Source organism: Chelonia mydas, chromosome 10, assembly GCF_015237465.2.
Source record: "Chelonia mydas isolate rCheMyd1 chromosome 10, rCheMyd1.pri.v2, whole genome shotgun sequence".
NCBI classification, from domain to species: domain Eukaryota; kingdom Metazoa; phylum Chordata; order Testudines; family Cheloniidae; genus Chelonia; species Chelonia mydas.
Genome location: NC_051250.2, coordinates 56,754,243 through 56,774,832, shown reverse-complemented (window position 1 = coordinate 56,774,832; position 20,590 = coordinate 56,754,243). Strand labels below are relative to the sequence as shown.

At 44.1% G+C, this 20,590-nt stretch overlaps 1 protein-coding gene and 1 long non-coding RNA gene across 6 annotated transcripts in view; one reads left to right on the top strand and one right to left on the bottom strand.

The window, feature by feature from the left end:
* FAM81A (family with sequence similarity 81 member A) overlaps positions 1-16,156 on the top strand; it is a 38,903-nt gene extending 22,747 nt beyond the window's left edge. For 2 of the 4 annotated variants that reach the window (XM_043524356.1, XM_037911639.2), the window contains 5 exons: positions 9,525-9,654; positions 11,610-11,716; positions 12,489-12,624; positions 13,078-13,273; positions 13,850-16,152. In XM_043524356.1, the coding sequence (XP_043380291.1) occupies positions 9,525-9,654; positions 11,610-11,716; positions 12,489-12,624; positions 13,078-13,273; positions 13,850-13,971 (691 nt within the window). In that variant the 3' untranslated portion in view covers positions 13,972-16,152. Of the gene's footprint in view, positions 1-9,524; positions 9,655-11,609; positions 11,717-12,488; positions 12,625-13,077; positions 13,274-13,849 lie in introns of all 4 variants that reach the window. The other 2 variants (XM_037911640.2, XM_043524357.1) reach the window with 2 other exon arrangements.
* On the bottom strand, positions 12,453-20,534 carry LOC119567270. 2 transcript variants are annotated; one of them, XR_006284471.1, is made up of 6 exons: positions 20,095-20,534; positions 19,414-19,907; positions 16,730-16,882; positions 16,263-16,497; positions 15,521-15,610; positions 12,453-12,632 (listed from the first exon to the last, which is right to left on the bottom strand). It is a non-coding gene; the product is annotated as an uncharacterized LOC119567270 (long non-coding RNA). The 2 variants fall into 2 exon arrangements; XR_005227217.2 differs by having other exon boundaries at positions 19,414-20,534.
* Between the last annotated feature and the right edge of the window lie 56 nt (positions 20,535-20,590).

Sequence of the window (20,590 nt, the reverse complement as noted above, 5' to 3'; positions counted from 1 at the left end):
CGTCTCCTTCCCTTTCCCGGAGGATGACCCCCAGGGAGTGGCCTTTGTGTTTCCCTGTCCCGACTCACTAGGGGCTGCTATCTTCCCTCCGCTGCCCCCCATTGAGCTGGGGTCTGAGGTGGGTCAGGTGGCACCGGTCCATCGGGCGCCATGTCGAGGGTCTGCCCCTTGCCTGCCCATCTTGGTGGGCCACGGGGCTGTGCCAGGGGCCCCACCGGAGGTCAACCGGGGGACAGTGACCCCACACCCCCATCGGTTGTGAGACGAGCTGCGGGAGTTTCTAGAAGACGTCTGTGGCTCCCGCAATAAGGTGCAGCTCGCTCTCCAGTGATGGGGGCATTTTCACCAAATCCTCCGGGCCGTGAGGGCCCTCATGGGGGAGGGTAAGAGGACCAGGAAGCAGGGCGCCACGGCTTACCATCGGGCCTGCGGCTTCAGTGACTCCTTGCTCACCTTCGGGGTAGGTCATGGTTTGCTGCGCGGCCCACTGGGGGCCATGAGCATCCCTGCCGGCGAGGATCCCCCACAGCCCTCCTCATGGCACCTATTACCTTTGCAACACTGAACACCCGGGGCTGTAGGATGGGTCTCCGCAGGTGCCAGGTGCTCTCTTTCCTTCGGGAGGGTGGGTACTCTGTGGTTTTCTTCATCTTTTCTCCCGTACGGATCCGGCCGTCGAAGACAGCTGGCAGCTGGAATGGGGGGACAGGGTCTATTTTAGCCATCTCACAGTTCGTACAGCTGGAGTGGTGACCCTGTCCTCCCCCGATATATGGCCTGAGGTGCTGGGTGTCGCTGAGGTTGTGCCGGGCCACCTGCTGCACCTCCAGGTCCGCATGGAGGGGCTTGTAGTCAGCCTCATTAACATCTATGCCCTGACATCGGGCCCGGAGCAGATGCGTTTTTATCAGCAGGCGTCTGCCTTCCTCGGCTCCATGGATCCTCGTGAGTGCCTCGTCCTGGGCGGGGACTTTAACGCCACCCTCGAGGAGCGGGACCGCTTGGGGACCGAGCAGAGCCCGGCCGCTGCGGATGTCCTCCGAGGGACTGTCGAACATCACTCCCTGGTGGACGTCTGGCGCGACCACCACCCGGATGATGTCTTGATGTTTACCTATGTCCGGGTGGAGGTCCATCGGTCGTGCCACTCCTGGTTGGACCGCTTCTACTTGTCACGCTTCCATCTTTCACGAGCCCACTCCTCCACCATCCGGCCGGCCCCTTTTTTGGATCACCATCTGGCCACCGTGATGGCCTCTCTCCGTGTGGAGAGGCCGGGGGTGGCCTACTGGCATTTTAACAACAGATTGCTGGAGGATATGGGCTTCGTGGCATCCCTCCAGGAGTTCTGGCTGGCCTGGCGAGGGCAGCGGTGTGCCTTTCCCTTGGTGCAGCGGTGGTGGGACCTGGGGAAGGTGCGTGCCTGGCTCTTCTGCCGTGACTACACCCAGGGTGCCAGCCGACAGAGGGATGCAGCGATAGAGCAGTTGGAACAGGAGGTCTTAGAGCTAGAGAGGCGGCCACCAGCCCTGAGTATCCATCCCTTTGCGGAGCGTGCTGGGAGAAGCGGGAGGAGCTCTGGGTCCTCGACGACCATTGGGCCCACAGTGCTTTTGTTCGATCCCGCATGATCTTCGGGAGATGGATCGCAGTTCCTGCTTCTTCTACACCCTGGAGAAAAAGAGAGGGGCCAAGAAGCACGTCACCTGCCTTCTAGCGAAGGACGGCACCCCCCTCATGGATCTGGCGGAGATGTGCGAGAGGGCCAGGACCTTCTACGCACATCTTTTCTCCCTGGATCTGACCGATCCTACCGCTTGCAGAGTGCTCTGGGATGGACTCCCGACGGTCAGCACGGGCGACCGGGACCGGCTAGAGCTGTCTCTCTCTCTGGCCGAGTTCTTGGAAGCCCTCCACTGCATGCCCACCAACAAATCTCTGGGCATGGACGGGCTCATTGTGGAGTTCTACAGCGTGTTCTGGGACATCCTCGGCCCAGATCTAGTCACTGTCTGGGCCGAGTCATTATAAAGCGGGGTCCTCCCTCTCTTGTCCAGGCGAGCTGTGCTCACCTTATTGCCGAGGAAGGGGGACCTCCGCGACTTATGGAATTGGCGTCCCATCTCGCTCCTCAGCACGGACTACAAAATCGTAGCGAAGGCCATCTCGCTGCGGCTGGGGTCTGTGCTGGAGGATGTGATCCGACCAGACCAGATCTACACCGTCCCGGGCCGTACCATCTTTGATAACCTGTATCTGGTCCGGGATCTCTTGGAGTTTGGGTGTAAGGATGGTCTGTTGTTCACCCTCCTGTCCCTGGATCAGGAGAAGGCGTTCGACAGGGTGGACCACGGGTATCTCCTGGGCACTCTGCGAGCGTTAGGTTTCGGATCCCAGTTTGTGAGTTTTCTCCAGGTGCTGTACGCTTCCGCAGAGTGTCTGGTCAGGCTCAACTGGACCCTGACCAAGCCGGTCAGCTTCGGGTGGGGAGTACAGCAGGGGTGCCCTCTCTCGGGCCAGCTGTACGCTCTGGCGATTGAGCCCTTCCTCTGTCTCCTCCGCAGGAGGTTGACGGGGTTGGTGCTTCGAGAGCCGGAGCTGCAGCTGGTCCTGTTGGCATACGCCGACGATGTGCTCCTTGTGGTCCAGGACCCGGGCGACTTGGTGCAGGTGGAGGCTTGCCAGACCGTGTACTCGGTGGCCTCCTCTGGCCGGGTCAACTGAGTCAAGAGCTCTGGCCTGGTGGTCGGGGACGGGTGGCAGGTGAGCTCCCTCCCACCCACGCTTCAGGCCATCCGGCGGAGCGCGGGTCCGCTGCTCTATCTCAGCGTTTACCTTTCTGCCATGCATCCGTCTCTGCTGGAGAACTGGCATGGTTTGCAGGGCAGGGTGACGGAGCGGCTCTGGAGCTGGACAGGACTACTCAGGTGCCTCTCCCTTCGACGGAGGGCACTAGTACTCAATCAACTAGTCCTGTCCATGCTCTGGTACCGGCTCAACACCCTGGTCCCGGCCCTGGGCTTCCTGGCCGACCTCCAGACAGCGATTCTGGAGTTCTTTTGGCCAGGACTGCACTGGGTCTCTGCAGGGGTCCTCCATCTGCCCCTTGAGGAGGGAGGGCAGGGTCTGAAGTGCCTATGCACTCAGATCCATGTCTTCCACCTCCAGTCCCTGCAGAGACTCCTTTATGGTGCAGGTAGTCCGGCATGGAGAGTACTGGCGCACGCCTTCCTGCGCCGCCTCCGAGGGCTCCGATATGAATGGCAGCTCCTTTATCTCGATCTGAGAGGTCTTCCGCGAGACCTCTCTGGACTGCCAGTCTTCTACCAGGACCTCCTCCGGACCTGGAAACTGTTCTCGGCGACCAGGTCCGTGGCGGCCACCAAGGGGGCAGATCTCCTCGCGGAGCCCCTGCTACACAATCCCCAGCTCCGTGTGCAGGTGGCGGAGTCCCCCTCGGTGTGCCAGAGGTTGGTCCTGGCAGAAGTCACCAGAGTCGGAGACCTCCTGGATTACGACCAGGGAGACTGGCTGGATCCCCTGACGCTTGCTCAGCATATGGGACTCTCCAGGCTTTGTACTCCGTGGCACGTACTTCAGGAGGTGAGGGCCGCTTTGACGCCTGCTGCTCGGGTTTACCTCGATCGGGTCCTGCACGAGGGCACACCCCACCCATCCACCACCCCAGGCTCTCCGGACCTTTTCATCAGGCCCCTGTTCTGTGGACCCAACTGGTCCCCCCGCCCCTTCTCCGTGAGCCGGCTGCACGGTTCGTTTCCAGACCGCACCAAGGAAACATCTTTACATGCTCGTGTTCCACACTCTTTACTTCCTCACCCTCGCGTCCCGCCTTGACACAAAGTGGCAGGACCTCCTGCCACCTTTAGAGGGTGAGGAGCCCCAGTAGGCCAGCCTATGCTCCACCCTGGTCCCAAGGCCCGCCGGGGATATCAGTTGGCGGCTCTTTCATGGGGCCGTGAGCACGGGCATGTATTTGGTGCGGTTTACCCCTATCCCAGACACCTGAACATGAGGGCGTGAGGGAGACTCTGGCGCGTGTTTACTTGGAGTGCGCCAGGTTGCAGCCCCTATTCCGGCTCCTCACAAATATCCTGTTACGTTTCTGGCTGTACTTTTCCCCTCACCTCCTTCTCTATGCACTCCGTATCCTTGGCCCCACAAAGTTACGGGATCTCCTGGACAACCCCCTCCTGGCCCTGGCTAAAACAGCCATCTATAAAACCAGGGAGAGGAGGTTGGCCAATGGAGACTCCTGTGACTGTGGGGCCTGTTTCCGATCCTCTATCCGTTCACGTATCCGGGCAGAGTTCCTCTGGGTGGTGTCCACTGGCTCTCTTGATGCCTTTGAGGAGCAGTGGGCGCTGTCCGGGGTTCTCTGCTTGGTGTCCCCGTCAGGCTCCCTTCTTTTGACCCTTTGACCGCACTCCTGTCCCTGTTATTTCGTTAGTTGTCCCCTGGAATCATTTGGTTTCCAGGTCCTGTATATCCTTCCCTTAGGCTGGGGTGGGGAGGTGGTCCTTAAGCAGTGAGCGGGCTCCCGCCTGTCCTCTTCCCGGAACCCAATAGGTACACTTTGTTATTACAACACTGGATGATCTTTCCAAAGTGTCTTAGCGGTAAACTGATATACTGTAGCACACATGTTCAGATGGTCCATCCAAGGTCCCACATACCAGTGAAGCCTACTGTTATAGGCTTCAATGGTTTTAATTTATGCATAAATGCATAAATGTTTAAGTTTTGCCTTGCATTGGCCCCTGTGCACTGGGGTGCATTTCCTTGCTATATGAATGGAACAGCTGTTAAAACTTCTACGCTCGGTGAATTATGTTCATTATGTTTTTTCACAAAAGCATAGAAATCATGAAATACTTTTAAAAAAAAAAACTGGTACGCTATCCTGGGTGGACTGGAATGCTTTTTATCCTTATTACAACTAGCTGCTCTTGAATATTGTTCTTTTGTCCCTACAATGTTTGCTCCTTGGTGAATTGTGGGTGTAATTCCAACAACATCTTGAGATTTGTATCATAAGACACAAAGGAATGCAAAAGCCCAGAACTACAGCATGCTTTACAGAGTGGAGGTTGTATCTTGCATCTAGCAGGTGGAAGATTATTCTTTAAAACTATTTTGAAGTTTTAAAAAATCTTAGTCTTCTTTTGATCTCATACTTGGAAATGCAGTTTGAGCTTCCCTCTTGCTTCTGGCTTGACCAGTCTCTTTTAACTTTCCATGTCATTATGGACAGAATTTTTAGAAGGGCTCAGAACCAGGAATTGGGGCCAGATTTCTAAAAGAGCTCAGTTCCCATAAAGGCACCAAAATAAATAAATAAAAGCATGCTGATGCCTATGGCATTTGCAATATGAAAACTCACTGACATGTTACTGTGCTTGTAGATTCTTCAGCCAAATGATATACTGTTAATTTTTTGGTTCCAGACACATAGGAATAAACAAGCATTGTGTGCTTGCTTACTCCCCTTTCCCTGAGCAGGCAGAATGGGGAGGGGCAGGGACTGACACATCCTGACTGTTCCTGACACACAACTGTCCCATCACTAATACACCCTTTGCTTGTGAGGCAGAACAGTGCATAATGTGTAACCACTGCTACCCTGAGTAGCTTGCTTGCACATTTGAATATACATCATGCTACTACAAGTCACATGAGTGTTGTACAGGATTTAGTCTTAAGTAAACCATTTTTGTACTTGTATGTACCTCCTGCAGAATAGTACGTGGTTTGGTGCCCATATGCATATAGCCACTAGCGACAGTCAGGGTATGTCTACACTTGGAGCTACTGGTGTGATTCCCAGCTTGCATAGACATACTTGCACTAGGTCTCATTCAGGTAGCGCACTAAAAATAGAAGAGTAGCCAGGGTGCCACGGCAGCAGCGAGTGAACAAGCTAGCAAAATACAAACCTGACTGAAACTTGTGGGTACATACGCCACACAGCTACTCTATGTTGCTGCTAACTGTTACCCTGGCTACACTACTGTTTTTAGCATGCTAGCTCAATGAGAGCGAGTGTGAGTATGTCTGTGCGATCTGGGTAGCACACCCACTCCAACTGTAGGCATAACCTCTGAAGTAATAGAACAGCAGACTCTCCTCATATTTGTCCAATGATTTCTTAGCAACAAAAACACTTTTCAGTGATTCATAAAACTAAATACTCCTTTTGTTTACTGAGATTTGGAAGGCAGCTTAATTGTGCAGTTTATATTAAACACCGCTGGTTTCTGCAATTATATTCTATATTGAAACCCAGAATACTTGGTTTACAAAGTCAGCTCCTTCCATGTTAGTTTTTACTTACTGAGCGCATATAAGTACAGAAGTTTGTAAAGGGATCTTGCAGTAAACTTTTTAAAAAAACAAAACAAACAACAAAATATACTTTTGGCCTAAGCTCCAAAAATGTGTGCTTGCAATTGCACACGAAAAAATGCCTGTGAAACTAGGTGATATTTGTATGGCCAAAATGGGCATATTAAGCATGCAAATGTACACTATGTATTTATATATTTGTTTGCACAAAATTCTAATTGCATGTATAACCCTAGTAACTACACAAACAAATTAGGTGGGTGACTGGATGTGTATTTTTGCATCCACCTTTTTGAAAATCGGGTCCTTTATGTCCTGTAAGCTCAGCACTTAGATTTCAAGTAACAAAATTTCTTCAGGGACTTCTTCTAATCCCACTCTTTTGTATCTTCATATTTTTTAAATGATCTCACTTCAGGTAAATATGTGCCAAGTATTTTTTATTTGGCCTTTGAAAATCTGTTAGGGTACAAAAAAGTGACTTTTTCTCTTATGTGTTTATATCCCACAAGCCATTAGCATGCTTTTGGCTAGGTGTGTGGGCTTGGCAACATGATTTTGTTAAAGATAACAGCACAAGGAATTAATACTGCAGGTTGGATTTTGATACATTTTTATTTAAAAGAACTTTATAGTCACATTAGAGATTGGCCAAAAAAGAACCTGAAACTAGAACTCGTTCAGATTTCAGAGGAGTATGACTGGAGTGGTGTTGGATTTGTACACCATCCTCAGGGTTTTGTTACAGAGTAAAATTCAAAACCATAAAGAGGTTCTGTTTTTATCCTAATTTCGATGTGGCCAAAATCTCACTAGAGTAATCACTGTAATGAGCTTTTGGCCCAACAGAGGTGAAGTCTCTTGAGATTGTTAGTTTGTCTTTAAATCTGAACCAGAGTTATTTTAAGAAACAGGTATTGCTCAAATTGTAAATCATGCTATCTTATTTTTTGGTTGGTACCATTTGAAAACCAGTGGAGACATTCATTAAACATTCTTTTATCATTACAAACCTTTAACTACAGATTTACACTCGTGTAATGGAGGTCAGAATCTGGCCCCATAGCTGCAGCATATCTGTACTTTCTTCTGGGAAGATATCAGCCACATGCTTGAATGTACAACACTGAGATAGTCTCTCTTTTTACCATACTGTACAGAGTACTGAATAAAATTTAAAGAAAATCCTAGTAAAATGAACATTAAGAGCATGCTGATGTCTCAATACTTTGAGTTTATGCCTCCACAGTTTGTCACATGGTACCAACCAAAATATACCTGGAGAAATATAAACCAATATGTTCTGTTTATTCCAGATTAACATCAGTGTAACTGAGATCAGAATCTGGGATACTTTGGAAATCCCTTATGTTCTATACCATACAACCAGCTGCCCCCTTTCAAATGTACTCAATTTCACAAACAACAAAGATCCACTATGATCATATGAGCCAAAAATAACAATGTGCCATAAAAATTATGGATGCCTGTTGCATACATTTGCTACAGTAGTTTCAAAGCAATTGCTTTTTATGCTTTTCTATGAGAACTCAGACACAAGACTAACCACTTCTTGGAGTCCATGTGCTATTGGTGAATAGACACAGGATAATTTCATGTCTCTGGTTTCCACTAATGGTAACTACACAGAGAGATTTAGCTTCTGTTTTCTCCAAACACTCCACAGATACCCTAGTCTGGAGGTACATCTTTAGTCCTATGTTGACTTTTTTCATAGATTCCAAGGCCAGAAGGGACCACTGTGATTATCTAGTCTGACCTCCCGTATAACACCGGCCAGCGCTTCTGCAAAATAATTTTTAGAGCATATCTTCTAGAAAAACATCCAATTTAAGTTGTTCTTGCTGCCCATATCACGTTTCCTCCAGTACACTGAATTGCTAAATGATGATTTTCTAATGTGTTCTCACTTCTCTATTACTTTGCTTCTTTTATTATTTTCATATTGTAGTTCTACCATATTGCTAAGTGTCTTCCCTTCTGTTTGCCATTTGAGTTGTTACCTTTCAAGCACAAAGGGAAAGTAACAATGATACTTGCTATAATTCAGATGATGAAAGTGCATCCCAGAGTGAATGCTTTCCAATTGAAATGATACCAAAAATGGTTAAAATGTGCTATTAATTTGGATAATGGTTTAGCTTGCTGTTGCTTGTCACATTCCACGCCTGCTTCTTCCAAAACCTTAACTGCTATCTGATCTTAATCAGTTCCGTATATTAGATTATGTAACTATGACAGTTACATATTTCACTTAACAAAAATACACATTACTCATACTTTTGAGAGGTCTTACTCCTGAACCGACAGTACCTATATTTTTACAACTTATTAATGCACTTATTGTATTATTGTAGATGAAATCTATCAGTCAAAAATATTTCTGAAAAGTGGGAGAAAAAACACAGGCATATACTAGAACACACCATTTGTCTTGAAAATGTGGTGGAATTACAGAAGTATTCCAATGTGCAGAAGAGAAATGGTAAATCTTATGGCGCAGTTCGCCAGTTCATGAGGCAAAACTCCCATTGCTTTTAATGGGAACTTACCTGGAGAGAAAAAAACCTCAAACTAATGACTGCAGAATTTGGCCCTGAAGTAGTTAATATGGTTCCATGCTATTATTTTGTGAATAGAAGTATAAATAAGCATGTAAAACCCAAAGCAGCTTAGGTGCAATAATTTAAATATGCTCTTTATAATTACTTTCTAATTGCATCTAATAAGTAAACTGTGTGAGTAGCTGCCTGTGTGGCAGACTAATGGCCAATTACACACATCTTAAGAGATGTCTGATGGATCATAAGGAATAGTGTAAGGTATTGAAATTGTACATCCTTGAATTTGTAATGTGATTTCCATAAGCACACATTTTGTCCATATGATTTCAGAGCTGAGATCTACCGCAGGATTGCACCTACTACAGTATGGAGACTTATACCAGTTATGGGGCAATTAGGTGGATGTTAGAGACATCAATATTTCTTTGAATCTCATAGAAAAGAAATGTTTTGCAGGAGAGACTGATACCTTCATAGAAATGTCCATTCTAAAATAGATATATTTTAAAAAGTTTGGCCTATACATTGTGTTCAGCAACAGTCATCCATTGCTTTGGTATTTATTTATCTCAACAGGTGCGATGCCGGTTTAGCCAGATTGTCTGCAGAGCACAAAATTACATATGAAAGACTTCAAAGCCTAAGCAAAGATCAACAAGCTTCTAAAATGATCTTGGAATCTAAAATCAAAGAGGCAGAAATACAGGTATGTTGTATAAAACAAGTGATCCTCATAGGAGGGAGAGTTTAACTTCATGAACAAAAACACCATATTGTTAAGCTAATGCCACTGGAGTTGCTGGCTTTCAGAAGAAACATAATCAAGGTCCTGACCATTTTTACTCATTAAAGATCCCATGACACTCTGTGCAAATGTAGATGCAAATGTGTCTGCTCTGGAATCCGGACCAAATCTGAATTGGTACGTACATTTCACCTACTTACATTCTTCTATTGCTCTAACTGGATAAAGTATTCATAATTTCCTGTCCCTAAAATGTTGTTTAGTGGTTGCACGTATTGTTCTAATGTCTCTGTGAGCAACCCCAGTAATGGCTGCATTTCAGTAGGGGTTCCCTCTGGGTTAATCTGTGGCATTCAGCCACAAACCAGGAGTGATGCAGAGCCCCTGCAAGAGCACCAGGAACACTTTGTACCATGCAGGCACAGTTTCCACGAGTGCTGCTCCTTGTGCATTTTTCACGAGCCATTTGGGTTATACAAAATGCTGTATATAAGAAAATAGTTATACAGAATACCATGATGCACCAGCCTGATTCCATGGGCGAGTATGGAGGGAGTGATGCCAGGGCTTTTCCTGTCTCTATCTGTTTTACAGCAGACATGCAGGTGAGGGACAAGCTTCTTGCTTGTTCCTGTGCATTAGCATGGCCTCACAGGGGCCACTCACAATCTAGACCTATGTCTGTGCAGTAATAATTCTGTCAAATATATCAAGTAATCCCACTGAGTTAGCCAGTGGTACTGTAGGTATATTAGTCACAGAGGAAAATCAATCCCATGACACTTCCAACTTCTATATTTAAACCCTGATCAGAAAAGAGCTCAACAAAGATGTTTTCCATGATTCAAGTAGGTTACACTTACAATTTTAAAACATGGAAAAAAATCTATATTCCGTAACCTGCTAACTACAGTCTCATTCTTCATGATGCTGTAGTTGAACATTAGCATTTCCATTGTATGCCATAAAAATTTCACACTGATCTAAAGCTTGGCACACAAGAGCAGTCTAATAATTCACTTTTTTTCTTACTAGCTTTTAAAACAATCTGTTCTGTTTTAATGAATGCCTCAAATATAGAAGCTGATTTATAGAAATGGATTGGTTTAAGATGCATTTTCTACACTTATATAATTAAAATATTCCTTTAATTTATAAACTCAGATTTCCCATGTGTTGAGTAACTCAGGTTTCCCAGGTAGTGAGGTATACAGCTCTTAAGCAGTAACTTTTAAAATTACAATTTTACAGAGTTTGCCAGCACACTGACTGCTGGCACAGGGCCTGTTCTCTTGATGGGCCACATTTTACCTTCAGTCTCTGTGTGTAAATACCATTGTTGTCAATGAGAATTCAGCATTGGAATGAGGTTGTAACATGACCTGATGTGTGCACATGGGCAATAATAGGAATTAATGTGTGCATTTGGGACAAATCCTATTTTTCTCCCTCCCCCATACTCTCTCAATGGGTTTGGAAAGTCCAGAAGGTAATGGAAGGAAGAATGAGGGCCTGCCCAAGAGGTGTGTACCATGGACAGTACTCCTGAGAGCTACCTCACACAGGGAGGTTTTGGAGGTGGGGTGCGGCTAGGTGATATTCCTCACCTACTCACAAAAACAGGTCCAGGCAGATGCTCTTACTGCAAGGAAACACAGCTCCCCCCCGGTTGTTGTTGGCTGAGAAATTGTGATCTTAGTAATGCTGCCACTCCAGTTGTGTGGGTTAGTACATTTTGCAAGATGAGGACAGTTTAAAAAACTAAAAGGAAAATTTGCAAGTAGGTTAAAGTTTGGGCCCATCAATTAGAGCAGCGTCCTTTTAAAATCTTCACTCATAATATAAGTATTTATGTTCCAAATACAATGTGTGATGAGTTCGAGGAGAAAAATAGTAAACTCAGAATTCTATTTCAGATTTCTTACCTTCTGAGCAGAGTAGAGCAGTCAATAATGCAACAAGAAGCAAAACTGAAGATTGCCTACAAAGAGAGCAACCAACAGCTCCACCTTCTGGATGTTAAGTGAGTACTCACCTTGTTGGAAAATCATGCTATTTATAAATCAAGGGGCTAGTTTTGCAAACCCCACTATGCACCTTTCTGTATTTTTAGGCACCTAAATACTTCTGTAAATCTGGTCACAAACCACTTTGAACTAAATTTGTAAAACATTGTGTGCCAGATGTGATATTAAGACCGGGAAAAGAATGTATACTGTATATACATGTGCAGACAGCCAGACACGGAATTCAATAGTTGTAACATTTTCAAACTGACTGCAAATATATATGTGCACATAGAGTTACTGCAACTATCTCAGCACTATGCCAAAATGAGAGAGGCAAATGCATAGGACTTCAAATACTACAGCATATTTAAATTTATACATGTAGATCCAAATCCTAAAATCTTTACTCAGTTCTTTCCAGTCCAAACTCTCATGGGCTTCAAAGACTGTAAAGTGAATGGGATGCCACAATTGTTTCTAGGCTATGACATACTATTTCTTGAAGGGTCTGCATCATATATGCCTCAAAATACTGCAACCATATTTTGTGCAACTAGTTGCTGTTCTATTACATTCTCTCATCATTGATTATCTGAAACAATTAACATAAACCAAGCCTAGCAGTGTGAAATTTCAAAACACTGCATGAATATGCTGTCAAACATGCTATGGAGGAAGAAGGGGATTTTTATGCTGATTGTCATAAAAACTCCACAGCCCAGTGATCAAAGAACCTGAGATGCTCTTGTATATTTGCAAACATGCTCATTTATTTTATTCTCTTAGATTAAAAGGTGCAGTAGAAGAACTCAGCAGCCAGATATTGTCTGCCCGCAGCTGGTTGGAACAGGAACATGAGCGGATTGAAAAAGAGCTTTTACAGAAAATTGATCAGATTTCCGTGGCCCTTAAGGAAAAGACTGTAGGTTTCTGTAATAAAAGAATAAACTGTTTTGAAAATACTTCTAGAGATGTATACAAGCAAATGTTACTGAGTTGGCATTTGGTGGGATTTTCAGAAGTGCTCAATATGGGCATAAGTCCACTGCTGTTGATGCAATGATAAAATTCCCATTGATTGGGAGCTTTTGAAACGCATCCTATAATGATAGATAAATCTGAACATTACTTTTAAATTTACAAATATTCTATCTTAAAAATAAAATGAAGAAGCAGCTTACAGTGACCCAGCCAATTTGAGAATTTTTATTAACTATATTCTATAACTGCTTAAACGTTTAAATCTTGTATAGAAAATTATAAGTAAGCATTGATGCTTGTTGCATATCTGGGGAATGAACAGTTTATTACCCAAAGAATTTGGTAATTTATTACCCAAAGAATAACCAAATATAATTATTTTCACTGATCTCAGGAAATGAGTGAAAGGACCATAGAGATGAGATTCAGCCAGATGTCAGAGAAACTTGATAAAATAGAAGAAATTCAAAAACTAACCATGGAAGAACATGGAACAAAACAGGCTGAAGAGAAGATAAATATTCGAATCAGCAAGCTTCAGATGGAGATTAATGAAGATATAAAAGAAATGAAAGCTGAAGTTAATGCTGGTAGGACCACTACTGTCAAGCTTTGTACTCTGAATTCTGCTACCAGAATTTAGCTATGATAATACTAATTTGCATTAATGTATCTTTCATCTGAGGATCTCAAAGCTCTTTACCAACTTTGGGACCGATTTTTCAACTGGGTGCATAATGGATGTACCTACAAAACCATGCACGCACCTGTTGCATGCACAGGTATCTGCACAGTGGGTGAGATTCCTACAAAGCACAGAGCGAAACCGAATTAGCTTTAGATTTCTTGTTGTCGTTTTCTTTGTCTTTAGAAAACAGAAGAATTCAGTAGTCTATTGAGGGAGTAGCCAGGCAAGAGGGTGTGGACTTGTGCTTGCCAACAGCTCTTGGCTGCCATAATGTGTATATGGGCACAGCTCCATTGACTTCAATGGAGTTTCACACATCTACACCAGCAGAGAATTTGGCCCGGTGTCTGTCTTTATTAGGGACATTTGCTCTACTGATAATGAAAAATGCACTGTTATATGTTGTAATCTTGAATTTTGCTTTCTAATGTTCTTTAGTTTTAATAATAAAACTAATTCAATTTCTATCTGTAATTAGGGTTTGCGGCTATCTATGAGAGCATTGGGTCCCTACGGGAAGTTCTAGAAGCCAAAATGAAACTTGACAGGGATGAGCTACAGAAGCAGATTCACCAAATGAAGCAGGAAGTTCCGACATAGGGAGAGTCAAGATCATGACTGATCACAAGATTTATGCAGAGAGAAGAGCATTTATGTGTCTAAATAGGCTATAACCTCATTCCAATTTGTAATTAAGTGCATGTACCAAATAACATGCTTCTGTTCCACAGGTGTGTATGTTTACTGTAAGCGGTAAATGCAAGCTTTTAATAGCTAAGCTGATAAATAGTTTTTAGGGGGCAAAGCCCTAGCTCACCATTGTTTTACTCCAGTTGATTTCGGTGGAGTTACAGGTGTTTAAAAGTGGAGTAACACATTGGTGAATGTGATGCCAAATTTGTTAAAGGAACCTCAGTGCTGCCTCCACTTTTGTGGGTTTTGAAATATTAGCGCTTGTACCCACAGTTAATTGCTCTGATTAAAAGTCAAGCCTTAACAGGTCAATATCACTTTGCAATTCACCACCTTGCCAGATCTTTCGGCCATTGGAGTCACTGGAAATGTTCCCATTAACTTCACTGGGAGCAGAACTGGCTTCTAATAGACCAGTATTAAAAATTAAATACCATCAGAGAATGATGCCTTTGCTTCATTAAAAAAAATATTGTGTGTGCGCACATGCGTGTTAACTATATAGTATTATATTTTGTAGTTGTAGACTAAGAATAATCCATTTGAGGAACACGAGCAACTTAACATGTTGTTGTTTGAAGTCCTTAGGTATTGTGAACTTTCTAATTAATATCCAGGTAGAGCTGAGATGGGGTGAAGGATAACGTATACAGTATTTTATTGTAAGTTTTAATATCAGTTGTGTTCTTGTGCATTGTTTCATTATGTCAGTGTAAACTTTGAGGGTTTTGCTGTCAGTGGAGAAAGTGATAATTCAAATAATTCTGGAGAACACTATGTAAAAATAAGATGCATTTTGATGTATCTTAAAATGTTTTATGATCTACTAGAAATTTGTATTGCTGATGTAAGACAACTGACTCTTCAGATTTAATTTATTTAAGTAGGTTTTAATAATTTAGCATGGATAAGTAGATTTGAATTAGTATTGTATTTACAAAATTTCCAAAGAATATTTTAATCTCTTAATGTACTTTATATTACACTGGTGCTTATTTCAATTTCCATAATAGATTACACAATGAAAATTAGCACCAACACTGTGTAGTAATCTGGATGGGAAAACATTCAGGGCCTAATCCTGCTCCCATTATCGTCAAGTGGTGCAGGATCAAGCCATCACTCAGAATACGTGGCCTGATCCAAAATCCATTGAAGTCAATAGGAGTCTGCAATGGCTTCAGTAGGCTTTTGCCCAGGCCCATATTGCCAAATGCTGGTGCCATTGAACTGTCAGTGGCAAACTCCCAATGACTTCGATGGGCCAAAGGTGTGGAACAAATAGTACAACAGTTAGGGCCCCAATCCTGCAAGGTCTTAAAACTCATTGATTTCAGTAGGACAATGCACAGTGTGTAACATTAAGCAAATGCACAAGTCTTTGCTGGATCAAGGGCTTAAGTAGCATTTGCTGCCAATATAGCCAAAAGTGTGTTTAACATATTATAGAACTTACCTTAAAACTTTACATCTTTGATTTCCAATGCTCTCTAATGGCAAAAAAGACTCTTTTCGTCCCACTTTGTGTCACCTAGTTGGCCACCTGCTGTGAAATATAATTAAAATGGTAGCTAGAGATAAGATTTCTGTTCACTGGAAGGAGATGGTTAAAACATTTACAGGTATTTCTTAAAAGTTGTTTTTAAAATTCCTTTTCTTGATGTCTGTGTACCTATCTAGTCAATATTTAGCCATGTGCGGTGGAGAAGAAATCATTGGCCTTTTGTAACCCTCTTCCCCCCCGGCCTCCCTGCAGAAGGTATTTTTCTCCTACAATAGCAAATCTGTAACAAAGTGAATCTTACAGGAAATGAACAAGCATACAGTAAGTCAGAGAAACAATTTATATATGATTTTAATAAAAATGTTTCTCTTGTAAAACCTTGTGTGATCCAGCCCATATATAAAACAACACAGGAAATGCTAGCTGATTACTCGGTTTTTGCTTTTGAAAACAGTTTTTTCCCTAAAGGTGAATAAAGGGACATTGTCAGGTCAAAAATGATCTCTTTCTAAAATAATATCCATATCCAGGTTACTAAATAACAGCATTACACCAGTGTCTCCAAACTTCAGGGGTGGGTGCCAGGCAGATATGAGTGAGAGAATAAGAGCTCTGTGGGCAGAGAGAGAAAGCTACCTGACCTGGATCTACATTGCTCTCTGCAAACATGCAGGTAAAACTCCCTCGCTCTCACCTTTCCTTCTTTCTTCTATGGTGGCCCATACGGCAACCAGTTCTGGCAGCAGCAGATGTGTACAGGGTTACAGGTTCAGACAGTAGTCCACTGATCCATGTTTTTCCTGCCTGCTGCTGTGAAACTCAACTCACATAACAACATGTGCAGTTCAGTCTCACAAGACGGCTAACGGATATCCTTTTCAAGCCCCAAGATGTGGTCCATGGTTAGTGTGGGAGTGGAGAGGAAGAGCCTGCAGGGATGTGCAGCAAAAAAGAGAAAGCAAAAGGGGGAAAAACCAAGACTGGGAGCAGGGGGAAGGAACTGGCTGAAAGGATAGCAGAGAAGGAGACAATGGACATAAGTAAGGACATACAATGGCAACAGTTTTGGGGCATGGTGGGAGGACTCATGGAAGGGGTTTGAACAAAATAAAGCTGGGAGCTACGGGGTTGGATTACTAACGGAGAGAAAAATGTACACACCTAATTTACTTGTCATCATTTATACTCCTTGTTCTCTGTATTACAAGCTGCTTGAACAAGAGAAATAGAGGAGTTGTTTTCGCTTTTTCTCCAGTCAGTTTCCCTTTCTGGTTCTCCTGCACAAGCAGGTGCTGGGCGGCTTGTTTGCAAACTCTGCAGGGGAATATTAATTCTTTCAAAATAATGTTTGAGATTTTCAAAGCAGTGTATTTGGGATGCACATCTTGTGTTCATTTCAACTGAAGATGTGTGGTGAAATCCACTTCTCTGAAATCTCAACAACCTGTCTCCTTTGAAATAAACACACAGACACAGGGATATTTCTACTGATGCTGCTAGGTTTTCTAAAAGCTTGCTTTTGCAAAACTAAAATTTGCTTCTAAATTGACTTTACTAAGTCTCTGTAAAACCAAGAGGAAGAGTCTTCAGTCGTTATACAATGGAGCGGCCCCTTCTGGTTTTTAGTGTCATGCTGCCATCGTGTGGTCTCTTCATTTTGCTCAATGCGGGGGCATCCCTTTCTGTAGCGGTAGAGAGGTTCTGACAGTTGAAATAGTGTGGTTTCTCTAGTGAGTGAAGGTTTTAGGAGGCAGGGACTATTCCTTCTGTATGGCACAAAACCCCTTCAGGGTTTTTGGAGTTAGGAATGGAACAGGCAGTGGGATGGGTTAGGGTTGAACTGGAGGGTTTCCAGAGCGTAGTTTCCACAGTGGCTCAACTCTGTGACCTTCCAAGGAAGATTCCTCCCCAGCTTTCCCTCTGCCATGGATCACCCCAGCAACCAGCCTGAGTATCTTAGGCTGGAAAATGGGTTTGCCCCATAGAGCTTGATCCTGGTCCTACAGAAATCAGTACAGTTTTGACTGAGTTAACCTAAATTAGGACTTCAGGATTTGGCTTTTAATGTGAGGATTAATGGGTGCAGAGGGCATACAGGAGGCCTTCTGCACTGGGGTGAGTGACACAGTTAGTGAATTGAAAGGCCCATGGGATTATTAAACAGATTTTTTTTTTCTGGCCACTAATTTTGCATGAATGGGGAGAGTTTGGAAAAGAGGAAACTGGCATTTCTTAGGACTATTTGAGCTGCAAAATCCAGAATACTTTTTACCCATAAAGAGAGCGAGCAGCAGGCCTCGGAGAGAACTTACTAAATCCTGATGATGTTGACTTCAGATACCAGTGTAGGGGTTTGAGGTATGAGTAGGTCCATCGTTATGTCCCCTGAAGGAAGCTCACAGGCCTTAGAAGAGCATCCAGAGCAGGTGAATTCGGGGGAGAGATTAGGTGGAAGTATACTTACCATTTCACGGCCTGTAGGAACCAGATATTTTCTAACTTTGGAAATAGTTTGGTCCAGAATAAGCTGAGGGATGGGCAAAGGTTGGGAGGTGGGAGTTTTTTGTAACATTTCCAAACTGGTTCACCCTTCCTTCCTGACGAATTTACAGAAACGCCAATGATGGCCATGACCACAAATGTTCTCCCTTAGGAGTGGCCCTTTTTAATATGTTTGAGTTTGTGTTTCATGCTGCTATGATGGCTTATGGCAGTACAGGGAGGCTTTTGTAGCCCTAAGAGGGCTTCTGGCCGTACGGGGAGGTTCTCATAGTGCTACAATGGCTTCTGGTGGTATGGGGAGGCTTTCATAGCACTACGATGGCTTGTGGTGGTCCAGGGAGGCTTTCATAGTGCTACGATGGCTTGTGGCAGAAGGGGAAGGCTAACATAGCACTATGATGGCTTCTGGAAATATGGGAGGCTTTCACAGTGCTGTGATGGCTTCTGGTGGTACAGGGCAGTTTTCCTATCACTGTGATGGCCTGTGGGGGTCTGGGGAAGCTTCCATAGCACTACAATGGCTTCTGGCAGTACGGGGAGGTTTTCATAGCACTACAGGACTTACGGCAGCATGGGGAGGCTTTGTTACCCAAAACTTTAGACGCTAATTAAGTTACCTAAAGGTTGGCTGATTTTAAGAAAAGGGATAAACAAGATTGTGGCTCACCCTAAAGGAATTTCCATAGTGTTGCCAGGGGGCTTGTCTCTGACCCACAGGGGGCTCCGCAGAGCAAGCTAGTCTTGCTGACTTCTGAAAGGACAGGGATACAGCCTTCCGCTCAAGGATGGACACACAAGCAGTAACTCTTCGAAAACAAAATAATTATTTATTTAAAGGAAATAAGTGGTTACAATGTAGTAAATGAAGCAAGAAAGGATACATAGAGCATAGCAAAATGCAATAGAATTACATTAAAGACTTAAAGCAGTGCAATAAAATAAAAGACACATATTACATAGGATATCTTAACACATACAAGAAATACAGTGGTTTCAATGTAACAAGCATATAGAGGTCCTGTATCCATAAAGGCTTCTAATCTTAATGATATAATTTAACCTCAGACTTAACACAATGCAGTATACGCAGCCCCTATATACACATATGAGAACCCATTACTGCATTCACAGATTAAAACATTTACTTAACATCAACATGAATACTTAACACTTGACTTTGAAATTTTAACATTTAACACCTGACATTTAACATGCCATGAGGGGTGATCAGCTAGTTGCGGGATGGGTCGTGGAGATCTCCTTGAAGAAGCAGGCATCTAGATTTATTCACAGACAAACCCATGCACTCTTAAATAATAGATAAAAAAGAAGATCAGACTTACACTCCTTATTTAAATTTTCCTCCGATTCGTCTGTTGGTCCTTCTGTCCGGTCTGATCCCCGGAGTGTGGCTGCCATAGCTGCACTGTTGCTCTTCTGCCGCGGATGCAGTGGCGGTTACTGCTCTTCTGTTGCTGCTGGCAAGGTAGCTGCTCGTTGCCAAGCCAACCTCGGAATTCTGCTGCTGCTGCTTTTTCAGGTAGCTGCTTTCCAGGATGTTCCAGTCTTCTTTTCAAGCAGCTTCCATTCTTCAGCTTCAGCCTGCTGCTTCTTGGCTGCTTCTTGAGGCTTCAATCTCCAAAAAAACCCCATGTCTAAGACAACCCCCAACAGAACTCCAGGGGACCTTGTCAAGACTTCCCAGCCATCCCTACTGCCCAGACAAGCTGTCATACTCACTGACAGTGGATTAGGGAACTACCCGTGATGTCATCCTACCCTCAGCACAACTTGGTCAGACTGTGGTTTTTCTAGCTCCCCCGAAGAGCTAGCATTTCTGAAGACAAGACAAACAGATTTTTGATTAAAAAAGTTCATTCCATTTATTGGAGGGGAATAAAGTCATGTTACTTCTCACAAACTGGTGGTATCACTTTGCCCCTTAAATGTGAAAGGACCAATGCAGCAGTTTGTGCAAAATAAGCTGGAGTGGCATAGACCACCTGTTCACAGGCCCTGCTCACCTTCTCTTCTGATTTTCACACCCAGTACCCTTGTGGAAGTAGTGGAGGCTTATGAAGGAATCTTTCTTCCCCCACATGGTCTCTGTTCCTCAAATGGTGTTTTCTGTCTGGATGTCTTCCTTGGGGCACGGAAAAGAACCAGCTAGTGACTCAATGACTGCTGCATCTTTGACCCAGATACCTTATGGGGCTGCTTTTCAGACAATGGCTCAGGCCCAAAAGAATCCCTGATAAGTGGGAGGCTAAAATAGCTTCCATTTCACTAGACATTTGCCCATTGAATGAGGACTACACTATCTTGTTACACTGCAGGAGTCACACAACTGATATGGGCAGGGGATAGCAAATTACTGTGGGCACCTCAGACTGTCTTTTCTAGAGAAGACTTTCTCCTACTGCCTAAGAGCCTCTAGTCTTTGGACTTTATTTCCCAAGGTATAAATTACCTCTGTCATCACTGAATGACAGTAGGCTTGTTTGTGATGGCAGTGTCTCA